The sequence below is a fragment of the Engystomops pustulosus genome, chromosome 10 (assembly GCF_040894005.1).
Source record: "Engystomops pustulosus chromosome 10, aEngPut4.maternal, whole genome shotgun sequence".
Lineage (NCBI taxonomy): Eukaryota > Metazoa > Chordata > Amphibia > Anura > Leptodactylidae > Engystomops > Engystomops pustulosus.
The window spans coordinates 37,077,944-37,090,956 of record NC_092420.1 but is presented as its reverse complement, the minus strand read 5'-3'; the positions used below and the strand labels follow the sequence as shown (position 1 = coordinate 37,090,956).

Below are 13,013 nucleotides of genomic sequence, written 5' to 3'. Positions count from 1 at the left end.
CTAGAGTGCCTCACATCTCGTCCCCATGCTCTGGCCTGCTAATTATATTCTTATTTTCTAGATGATCCCAGCATGTCAAGCTTAGAAAAGAACACCACCGGGATCAACATCAAGAGGAGCGTAGGTAAGTATTTGTAATTTAATATGTCTACCAACTAGTGGTAGGTTTCTTTTAACAACTAAAAAGTTTTAAACACAGATACTCACCTCTCACCATTCCCTCACAGCAACTCCTCTCCTTTCCTTCTGCTGTGTGTAGTACTGAAGCAGGTAGATGATATCATTTCATAGTGCTTGTCTGCTCTGCTACACACAGCAGTGGCAGAAGCACAGTGATAATGTAGAGAGCTAAAGGATCATTAGGATCATTACATTATCACTGTAATCAAATCTTTCAGCATTTGGAGGATATTGACAAAGTTGATGTCCCAGGACATACCTCCTGCCAGAAGGGAAAGTGAGACAGAGACAGAAATCCGGGACTATCCTTCTGGATCTGGGACTGTTGGGAGGTATGCTTACATAGGTCCTGCACATACAATGTAAACACATATAAATGAAAAGCACAGCACAGACATCACATAGCATCATTGTACACAACAGATACATGCCACACAAATCAGCCACACAGCAAAAATAGTTGGGAAGAGTCTGCCACTGACTCCCTCCTCTTTGCATAGCTATAATTATTTTGGACAGACTCGGATCTGTCGTACAAAGCAGCATGGGGCTCATCCTAAGCATTAGATGCACAGTTGTCTGTGCATACGACCTGGACTGAGATCAGCGGCCATGTGATTGGTGATCTCCATGGAAAGAGGTGGAGCACGTAAGCTGAAACAGACTCCTTTCAATTGCTGAAGACCCAGACGCAGGATTCTTCTCATCTGCTGTGCACTGTCATCCGGATGCCTGCAACTTTGTGTCCATATAGCAAAGGCAGAGATAAAAGAAATCACTTCATTGCATGAAGATCCCTCCTGCGCCTTGTGACCAAGAGTATTCCAGGAGATGGACAAACTCCTTAGGTGGATCAGATGTATTAGTCTGTTGTGACTGATGGGTGTTGTCTAAAGGGCTAAAATATACAGATTTTTCCCAAATAGTTTATGGGGAATCTTCTCAGCTTCCAATACTTGGAGAGAGAAAAGCGGAACTGCTGTTTTACAGAAACAGGAGAATTTCCAGGCAGTGTACCCTGACTGAGGTAAGAGTGAGAATCTTCTTACACAGCTCCTCTCATTATTATCAGCAGGCTGCTGATATCATTTATGTATCTTACCTGTATACCTTCATACATATCTGACTACAAAGGATCATTGATCCCAAACTTACAGGTCCTGGAAAAATAAATCTCAAGCCTTGTAGTTTTATAGAGATAACCATTAATATCACTGTTTGATTCAATGACCATAAAGCCAAGGCTACTCAGTGATTTTTGCTGTTATCCAGTTGTGATCACAAAGATCCTATTGTCACCCTCCGACAACCCTGAGGGTCACAGTGTAAGAACATTCACTGAGTTAAAATCACTGCAGTCTAAATGTGTTTGTGGTATGAAAATGATTGTCCATCAGTGATTTATTTATGGTTCACAAGTCCTATCAACAGTCAGGCATAAAACGCTACTGTTCTGGACTTTGAAGTTTCCAATATGCAATAATAGGAATGACTTTTCAGGATTTTTTAAATATTATTTTTATTTATAGAGCACCATTAATTCTATGATGCTGTAAAGTTCGTAAAGGGATTCACATACATTGCATAAAAACAAAATAAGCTCGAAAGACACAATACTGCACTTATCTCTACTTATGGATAATATATTTAGTGTTTATTCAAAAGTATCATTCCAGTAATAACAGAAATGAATGTTAACCATAAAATATATCAGTTTATACCCATTAAATATTCATACAATGCTCAGAAATAGAACACAGGCAACACTTACCGGTAGATTTACAATTCAATTACTGGTGTGGAAATACTATCATATAACAGTACTAATTGTATAAAATAGAACTTTTCTCAGTCTACTTGGCAATTCTGTCCTAAAAACCTCATTTGTAATTACTACTTAAAACTACTTAAATGGCCCCACAAAAAATACTTATTCCCTTAGACACAGTATATGGGATAACTTTCTAACTGCATGTGAGTGAAACATTGGGGTGCATGTATGAAATGCTTATATGGGGCCGTGCACCCCCTCCACTGTTTATAGGGAATACCTGTAAATATTATTCGTGGAAAACCCCTTCATTTTAGTTTTCTAATATCTTTGTCATATTTTTTAATATATTGAAGACTAATATATTTTCTAAATAAATAAGGTCACCAAAATATATGAATATGTACACATATAACATATGAGAGAAACTTGTAATGTTGTAACATTGACACAACTGCTAGTGATTTCCAATGCTTAGTGCAATATTCCAGAGAACAGGAGTGTCAAGATTTTTTGTATTGAATAACGCAGATTGTTGTTCTGTATATAAAGAAATAGTTGTCATTACAAACGGTTCTGTGAGCTACAGAAAAGGACATAAAGGCAGTTAATAGGTGAGAACTGAATATTTATTTGCAGCTTGCATTTCCAACTATGACTTTAGCTGTCCTTATCTCTGGTTCTGTAGACCACAAAGCCATAACATAACATTGACATAACTGCTAGTTTTCAAAGCTTGGTGCTTTATTCCAAAGAACTAAAGTTTCAGGATTCTTTATATTTAATAAAGTAGATTGTGATGACAGATGTACTTCACATGCAGAGCAATATAATATTTAAGGGAACCTGTCAGCAGGTTGTACCCCTCTAAACTACTAGCCCCCTGGGGTAGGCTATGAAATGTCTAAATTTTCTCTTTAATATTAAATTTCAGCAGTTTACCTATAATAAAATCTCCCCAAAGTCAGGCAAATATGACTCTTCTCATCCCATTTTTACATGAGATGAGTCAAGTTTAGTTGTTCTATGTCATCATTTCAAAATATAGCCCATTGGTTCTATGGCACCTAGAAACAAGCCTTTTATGTCATAGTAAAGATGACAATCTCCTCTTTCAGGCACTCTCAAGCGTGAAGTTCGGTGAGCTACATAACTGGATATATAGGCAGTTAATAGGTGGGAGCTGAAAATGTATCTACAGCTTGCATTTGCAATTATTACATGATCTATGCTTATCTCTGGTTCTGTGGCTTACTACCCCAGCAACCATTGAACTTGACTCATCTCATGTGAAAATGTGGTGAGAAGAGAATAATAAAATAATTATCTTTATTTATTTAGTACCATCATATTCTGAATCACTGGGGTCATATTCAAATAAAACAAGACTTAACAGAGTTAAAACATAGTCATATAGAAACAACATGATTGAGGGCCGTGCTTGCAATATTTTACAGTCTGAGGGTGACTTACATAAGCGGTTACACAAGCGGTAAAATAAAGTAATATTAGTAGTAGTTTAGTGGGGTACAACCAGATGACAGGTTGTTAAAGCTATATTGTTTGCTAAATCCAATAGCTATAGTTATTTAAAAAAAAAAAAAAATTGGCAAAGTTTCCAGCATCTAGAGGTGCAAAGCTGGTAGAGACAGACATACCAAACAGACCTGCAGCTGTGGAGCTAAAGGAGGTCCGATAAAGTATTAACTCAGGGAGCTGAATATATGCACGTAACACAGCTTTTGCTGTCGTTTCTCAAGTACGTCTTGGTCTGCACCTTGTGCTGTACTTGTACTTTTGCAACTTTTAGGCAGAGGAAGGATTTTTAGTTTTTTGGACCCTGTTTTAACATGGAAATTGGAATTTGTTGACATGCTTTAAGGCTGCGTTCAAACATGGCGTTTACATTGCATTTTGAAATGCATTGCAGAAAATGTGTTTTCTTCATTGCAGGTAGTGTAAGAAGCTGTGGAAATGTTAACATCGCTGCTTACACTTCCACCGATGAAGAGAAACGCTTTCAAAACAACCAAATGCATGATAAACGCATGGATGTAAAATGCATGCCTTTCTGCGATTCTTTAAAAAACGCATCCTAAACGCCACGTGTGACCAGAACCTTATATTTTGTCATCTCCCTGGGGTGATATAGATGCAGGCCACAACCTCACATCCAACATTTATAGTGTATTGTCCAATCCTGTACATAACCCCTCTCACATGACTTTAAGACATTTGCAACAAAAAGTCTCAAAAACAAGCCAAAAGTTGCACCTATCACTGACTTCAGTGACGTCAGTGATAAAGCTCCCCCATAGGATTAAAAGAGGGTGTACTTTCATTTTACTAAGTGTTGCGCTGCTCACTTTCGTCGGATTGTGCACCTTTTTCGGGGATTTCAGGTATTTAACAAGTGTGTGCACTGGGATTTTGGTGCACGTGATCCTTTTGTGGCACAGCTACGCTGGCTTCCATACGACACAATTCGGGGGGCCTGCCAGCGGACGACTTGACCAATTCGGACTGAGTACGGGATTTAACTTTCAAATTCTGTCGCAAGCCCAAGCATTGAGATGCACCACTAAAAAAGATGGTGAACTCTGTTGCACCTGTGCGGGGAAGCGACAAATGCAGGATATTAGGCGCACAATCTTAGTGAATCACGCCACAATGCATTGTCGGCGGACAATGCACTTTCAGTGAACTCCAGCGGGAATGTAAATGAGCCCCATAGTGTTAAAAGTTCATAATAAAAGTTTATAATACAAATTGTTAAACTTTCATTGTCTAATGAAAAGCAGTTTCTAGTAAGACCATTTTGGGGTATCGCAATGTCTCAGTGTGGGAAATACCTGTTGACGTGTACATCCAGGTGCAGAAAGGTGTCAAACAAATGGGCATTCAGTATGTTTAAAATTGGGTTTATTAAGGTGAATTTTCTACTTAGGATTGGAGGGTCACTTTAAGTCCTTAAGGCAAATAATTAATAGCAATCTTATTTTTAAACTTATGTGGTTTAAATACCTGAATAAGCTGCAGAGGGATCAGTTATAGAATAGCAGTATGGGTTATATACCTGATAGTAAATTATCATGTAGAAATAGCCCTTGCTCATCTTGCATTCTGTGCTTGTGCTGTTTTACAGTTGTGCGCCATGATGAAAACGGTCTCCAGTGCAAGCTGCACACTCAGTGTTCCAGCAAAAAATTCCTATCGTATGGTTGTCCTTGGTGCTTCTAGGGTCGGCAAGAGTTCCATTGTTTCACGATTTTTAAATGGGCGCTTTGATGACCAGTATACACCAACAATTGAGGATTTTCACCGTAAACTATATAATATTAGAGGAGATATGTACCAGTTGGATATTTTAGATACTTCTGGCAATCATCCATTTCCTGCTATGAGAAGACTCTCAATATTGACAGGTAAGAACATGCAAATAAAGTTAATCTGTATGGAAAAGTTAACACCTTCCTGGTTCCTTATCCCACCCTTCTTATATGCCCACACAGTATTATACCTTAAATAATAGCTCTTACAGTATGGTCTACATTTACTAAAAACAGTGTTGTATGCCTGTGTAGTTTGCAGGGGGCGCCAGATTCAGGATTTGTGGTGCTCGTACTTTATAAGTCTGGCGCCCCCTGCACTGTTCTGACATTTTTTTTTTGATGCACCTTTAACATGGCTGTTGGACTTTGCATTTTAAATCTGGTGCACGGGCCGACTAAGCACTGGAACGACCCCCTTTCAGTGCCGAAATTTGTGTCGAGTAAAGCATGTTGCAGCCGCGCCACAAAACGGTCGCATGTGACACATATGTGGTGCAGACACTTCTTAAATATCTGTACAAGCATTTTACACCTAAAAGAATGTGCAAATTCCGACGGAAAACTTGCACACAGCCCTTAGTAAATGTGCCCAAATATTCGCTAGAAATGCATGAAAATAAATTTTTTGCCAAGCAGTAGGATTGAACAGCACATTAAATAAACGATAAAAATGTAATTTCAGAAACTGAAGAGTTCATTTATGTCATGTTTGCCTGTGGTTACATGTACAGCCATATATTCACATAGTCAATAGACCTGGAAAAAAAACAAATTCAGAATTTTTGGGCCAGTGTATATTTAAGTCAAACCACTTCAAATGTGACATACATATACTCTCCCTAAATTATGCCTGGTGTTATGATATAAAGGACAATCCATGTGCCCCTTCTAGCTTGAGCAGGTTCCTTCCCCATATCAATATGATTGACAGATTTCTTTGAATTCAGTAGAAAGAGAGAGATGACAATCACTGTGTGTGGGTAGAAAGTGGGTTGCATCGAAGTAACTTTTTACATGAAAGTACTGCATGATTGAAAATGACATATCCCTGAGCTCATTGTCTTCTCCTCTATTAAATGCTGCCCTCAGGAGAACTGACAGATCTGATTTGATATTAAGTGGACATTGAAAACAGTTCTTTTGCATGGATCAAACTATATTTCCAGGTCAATCCTTCATTTAACAATAATGAGATCCACTCTAACAAGTTACAAAAACATGGCTCATTGAGAGATATTTTATAGATGTGAGTAGGAATGTGTTTTGTACTTGAAACATAAAGGTTTTTTCTTTTGTATAGCTTGTTTATAAGCTCCATACGCCTAAACTTACTGCTTACCCCCTTAAAGGGAACCTGTCACCTCGTTTTCAATAAGACAGGTTACAGAGGTCCATTACAGCTGTATTGCAAATATGTCTTTTCTGCCTTCTCTAAGCATTTGTATTACAATATAATTGTGTGTTATAACTTACCTTGGATCCTTAACCAAAATAATAGAATTAATGGAAAGTATAATGAATGTTTACATATATTGTATTGCACACAATTGTGCTACATTAGCAACTCTAAATACAAAATGGCCTCTCAGATAGAAAACAATAATACCAAGGCAAAACACAGAGAGGAAGCTGCCACAAATCCCATAAAATAATAATTTTATTAATACACAAGTTAAAAAACAATTCATACATAAAATAATAATGTGATGAATGCATAGGAAAATTGGTGCTGAGCAGCAGGTCTATAATACATGTAACACCTAAATGTGGTTAAACATATATAAGGGTATTCACTGAGGTATATCCCAAAATTCTGGAACAAAGTTACATCAAGATACATAAAAAATAAATAACAGGAAAATGTCCAAAGGTGTTAGGAGTACATATTGTAAAGTGCCAGAGAATAAAAGTGGAAGAGCAAGAGCTCCAAGATATAGCATCAAGAAATTCAGTACAGGCAGTCCCCGGGTTACATACAAGATAGGGTCTGTAGGTTTGTTCTTAAGTTTAATTTGTATGTAAGTCGGAACTGTATATTTTATCATTGTAACCCCAGCCAGAACTTTTTTGGTATCTGTGACAATTGGATTTTAAAAATGTTGGGTTGTCATAAGAATCATGATTATCAATAAAGCTTCATTACAGATGCCTGTGATAACTGTTACAGCTCTTTACTGTAGCATAGGGCTAATGTACAATAAATTACCAATATCCAGTGGTTCGTTTGTAACTAGGGCTTGTATGTAAGTCGAGTGTTCTTAAGTAGGGGACCGCCGGTATATTACCTCAGGTAAGTGAAGAGAGACCATGCTGCCCAGCACCAATTCCTGACACGTGTTTCGGTCAACTGACCTTTGTCAAAGGGGGTGATGTCAAGGGGATCCTGGCAGAATCCTCTGTGTAGTCCCAGGGGTTAGGCTTTGGTTTGAACGCATTTAAAAAAAGAACATGTGACTTGTCTGTGCTGCTCACTCCTCAGCTCTCAACACCACTTTTGTGTACAGGAGCTGTACAGGAGAAAAACGGTGGGGCTGAGAGCTGTGGAGTCTACAGCACAGACAAGTCACATGTTGTTTTTTTAAATGCATCCAAACCAAAGCCAAACCCCTGGAACTACCCAGAGGATTGTGTCAGGGTGCACTGTTATAACACACAATTATATTGCAATGCAAATGCTTAGAGAAAGCAGGAAGGCAGATTTGTCTGCAGATATGATGGGCAGCTGCAGCCTGTCTTTAGTGAAAATGAGGACCCTGCTGACAGGCTCCCTTTAAATCTACATAATTCCTCAGAATCTGGTCTTTCCCTTAATAGTAACTCAGCACAACATGTATCAAAATGCACTTCTCTACAGTCACAGATGTTGGCTGGTTACAGGCTCATATATCTTTGTTTTAATTCTCATTGGATCTATGTACCAATAAAACAGATATACCTTTTGTGTTTAGATGGCAAGCTCCTGCGAACAAGGCCTCCATCTCTATCTTTTTATATTGAATAAAATGATTATTTCAGGATTGTATACTGTGCTGAAAACAGAAAACATTTTTTTTCTTCAGTAATATCTATTTCTAACTTAAACAGTTTTCTTCAGTCTTCCACTTACTATTTTTTCTGTGATGCTGTCCCTTTTAACACCATATGCTTTTTAGTACTCTTTTTTTCCACTCCGCCACACATCTGCAAGTATATTCACATAGAACATGTACTTGCTACAGAATTCAAGTTAAATTTCCTATCTCAAGTTCACAGTCGTAGTCTAAGTTAAAGTGTAGCTCTAGGTATCAGAGCGGCCTCATATCATGTCATGACTGTAAATGCTATTACTTTTACCAGTGCTGTGCACATTGCTGGTGCAGACAGGAACCAGATAGACAGATAGACGCGGTTGTGCTTTACTTTCTAACAGGGTTCAAATGATGAGAAGCTAGGGGCATTGCTAAGGGACATGGAGGGGGAAAGGGTAACAGGGTAGAACGTCCATGCATCCAATAGCTCTTCCGCCTCATTGACTGGATCTCTGAAGGAAATCAAGAGGAATAAAAATTGTTTTTGTAGAAAAGCAGCAATACCTCAGATTCAAACTAGAGCCATTGTAACATTTTTACAGCCATTGATAAGATACTCTTCAGCGTTTATAAAGTACAGCATTTCATAAAGCATTATATGGTTGTCTCGCTGCCCAAGCTCTCAGTTTCTGTTCTTGCCATCATTACAAAACTTTTGTCTGGAGATTTAGAAGCCATTAACTGGATAGAATTAGCCCAAAATGTACCATAATATTGTTTAGTAACTGACCTACAAAATGTAAGCATTCTAATTATAAATGTACAGTTGATGGACTGTTTCACACACTGCTATGTTAGTCTGTTTTTTGGAACAATTGACTATTCTGTTTTTTTACATGCATTCCTGGTTGTAGCTTGACAATACAAATGCTGTTCAAATAATCACTTTGTGAAGGTGGCTTTTAACCCAACTATGTTCCCTTTGTCCAAGTGACTGTAAATTTGTTGCATCCAAACTTAGTTCCATACAACGAGAATATTTTTGCAGCTTTCAGCAAATTATATCTCTATAAATGTGTTTGTATAAAATTTAAAATGAAATCGTTTTGTTCCAGAATTGCGATGTTTGTGATATATATATTGCAGACATTACATTCCTGTTTTTTTTCTTATCACCTTCATCAAATCCAAAAATGTTCTCTAGCTCCCTCCATTCATTTACTTGTTGCAGATGTAACAAAACATCTCAACTTGTCGGATGCAACAAAAAAAGTCTCATCTGAGACACAAAAGTCTCAAAAATAATCACAAAATAACACACAACGAGGTGATAAATCCCCCTATAATTCCTTGTCTACTATTGCAATCAGTACAATTTTTTTACCTCCTTTTAAAATTAAAGCACCTTAAAATGCTGAACCTTTCTTTTAGGGATGTCACTAGGTCAGTGGGTGCACTATTAGGTGGGGGGGTTCCTTTCCGTGGACAATGTTAGGCAGGGTACCACAAACAGAGTGGGCATTATTAGGAAGGAGGAAACAATTTGAGAGGGAGGCGTTATTAAGAAGAGGGCCACAATTATGGGGGCATTATGTGTAAGGGAACACAATGAGAGGGAATTAGTGGGGTAACAGGGATTAAGTGTGGGTGGCATTGAGTGCCAAAAAAGAGGGCTTTTTTTAGTGAGCTTGATCATGAGGCTCCACTCACTTAAAAAGCCAGCTCTTTGGGGTCCTAAACGGCTCCCTATTAAATTTATAATAGGGAGCCTCGGTCCAGTCAGACACGCCTCTCCACACAAATTTTGTCCCAATTTTATTGGGTTAAAGGGGGTGTAGTTATCTGATTAGGAAAAGGGTTAAATGAGCCATTGAGACATGACAGGCATATGATAGGGACAGTTGTTTTTGTACATGTGAACATGTGAGGGGGTTATGTACGGGCATATATACTACTGGAAATTCAGCACATATGCTTTAGAGCCCATGCCCTGCATCTTTACTACTCTAACAATGCCCCTGCTTACTCTGCAAAGTGAGATTTATGATAAAGTAGCCAGACTTGTCTGTACTTCCAAATAGATGATCAATAACCTTTGAATGTCTGAAGTAGTAGTAGTAGATAATTATTTTACCAAGTAACTCAGGCAATAGAGGTGTTTGCTGCTGCAAGGGTTACATTATTAATTCATTATTCCATTCACGCTACATTCAGAGATGTCACTGGATATTACTGGATAATAATCACTTCTCAATGTGTAGGGCTGACATACCGTGTTGAAGAACTATATCTAAGCTGGCATTATATAGGTATCCACCTTATAACTGAGCTGCCTTGATAGAAAAGGTATACAATTGATATTCTGTGTCCAAAATACATAAAAGTTATTTGGCAATGAGGGTGAACAACATATGTTTGGGTCTCTGAGCTAAACTTTTGACACACTTTTCATTTTTGTTCATACTAAAATTTGTGATGTTTTGTATTTAATCTTTATACGCGCTATCTATTTGTACTTCTACAGGTGATGTGTTCATACTCGTCTTCAGCATTGACAGCAAAGATTCCTTTGATGAGGTGAAAAGGCTGAGAAAGCAAATCCTGGAAGTAAAATCATGCGTTAAGAACAAAACAAAAGAAACTGGAGAATTTCCCATGATGATCTGTGGAAACAAAAGTGATTGTGGGGAACACCACCGCAAGGTACGCACGGAAGAGGCAGAGCGTCTTGTTTCTGGGGATGAGAATTGTGCCTATTTTGAGATCTCAGCCAAGAAGAATATAAATGTGGATAAAATGTTCCAAGTTCTTTTCAGTATGGCCAAGCTTCCTAATGAAATGAGCCCTGCTCTTCATCGCAAGATCTCTATGCAGTATGGAGATTCATTTCAGCCAAAGACTTTCAGATTAAGAAGGCTTAAGGAAATGGATGCATATGGCATGGTCTCTCCATCTGCTAGACGACCTAGTGTAAATAGTGATCTAAAATATATAAAGGCAAAAGTGCTTGGAGAGAGTCAAGGGCGGGACAGAGAGAAGTGCACTATTCAGTAAGTTGATCTTGTGGCATTGAGCATAACAAAGTGCCTTTGAGCTTGCCAGGAACTCATATCTTACCCTTCACATTGTAGAAACAATTACAAAGCAAGAACCATGTCAATTTGATGGATTTTGTATTAATATCCTCTGGCTTGATTTCAGACTACAAACCCTGTGAAAACCACAAATGCGATAAGAACTTAAGACGTTTAATGTACTTTTTGCCGAATTGAACACCTTCTAGTATCATGCATCTTGAGTTCATTGGTGCCACATTTCTCTTGATGTGAATGATAAATAAAAGTAATGAAGTGTATACCTAATGGACAATTGTGTAAATTTACAAAAATATTGAACTTATCGATTTCATGAACAATTATGTAGTTTTATTAAATATAATAATGACAAAAAAGACTTCAAAAACATTAAAAGATAAATTAAAACGTACATCTTCCAGAGTAATTGTGAATATTGCACCTAAAGCTTTTATATTGTATCTCAGATTTATAAGTTTGTTATAGTGGAAAAACAGTCAGATTTTAGATTTTTTTTTAAAAATGGAATTACAAAAATAAGTATCCATTTTTTTTTTAGTTTTCTTTGTGCTAATGAGCTTTAAAATGGCCCACTTAATTGTTTAGTCAACTGCATGTTGCTAGGTATTAAGTGTGCACAGATTATGTAAAATGTAAGGTTGATGTGAATATGTTCTAATTCTCCTTTTTGTATTGATACATTATCATGCAGTGTTTTTTATTTTACACATTACTTCTGAAAATTATATATATATAAAATTATTTCTGCTCCGCTTTTGCGCTTTTGATAGCTATTGTGCTATTGGATAAAAATTGCAAATCATCCGTGTTCACAAGTTTTTATTTCTAATGCAAGTTTTGGAATTTTTACTGTATGTTTATTTAAATTTGTTCAGAAATTAATAGTATTTTCCCCCCATTTATAAAGAATATAGTTTCACCAGATTTAACCTCTTAATACTAATCTAATTTTCACCTTGAAGAACAAGCCTGTTTTTTCAAATCTGCCATGTGTTACTATATGTCAGGGGTCCCCAAACTAAGGCCCGCGGGTCACATGCGGCCCTTGGACCGTTTCCATCCGGCCCCATCCGGCTCCAAAAGCGCCAATGATTAGGCTCATGCTAGGGCCCCCACCGGGCCTCCGTCCGTCCACACAGCTAGCTCCTACCCATCAGTGTATAGTGCTCGAGCTTCATGCGGAAACAGACGCTTGAGCTCTATTTCTGGAGGTGGAGGGATGTGGCTGGAAGACAACCCCGCCGCAAATTGCTCCTTGAACCTGGATGTGCGGCCGCGTGACGCCTTCAACAATTCAATTCAATGACAATTCATGGAATGAATGGAGGGGTAAAGCATAGAAATAACAAATGGTGGGGGGTCGCATAGTAAATAATTAATTATGAGGGGCAGCATAGGAAATAATTATGAGAGGCAGCATAGGAAATAATTAATGGTGGAGGGGCAGCATAGGAAATAATTAATGGTGGGGGGCAGCATAGGAAATAATGGTTAAGGGGCAGCATAGGAAATAATTAATGGTGGAGGGGCAGCATAGGAAATAATTAATGGTGGGGGGCAGCATAGGAAATAATGGTAAAGGGGCAGCATAGGAAATAATTAATGGTGGGGGGCAGCATAGGAAATA

General features: G+C 38.0%; 1 protein-coding gene across 1 annotated transcript; it reads left to right on the top strand.

Moving 5' to 3' along the window:
- The first annotated feature begins 601 nt into the window (after positions 1-601).
- Positions 602-11,646, top strand: LOC140103896 (GTP-binding protein Rhes-like). Its single transcript, XM_072127198.1, has 3 exons — positions 602-1,207; positions 5,097-5,376; positions 10,816-11,646. The coding sequence occupies exons 2-3, from the start codon at positions 5,106-5,108 to the stop codon at positions 11,343-11,345; spliced, it is 801 nt and encodes a 266-aa protein (XP_071983299.1). The 5' UTR covers positions 602-1,207; positions 5,097-5,105; the 3' UTR covers positions 11,346-11,646.
- Positions 11,647-13,013: the final 1,367 nt, after the last annotated feature.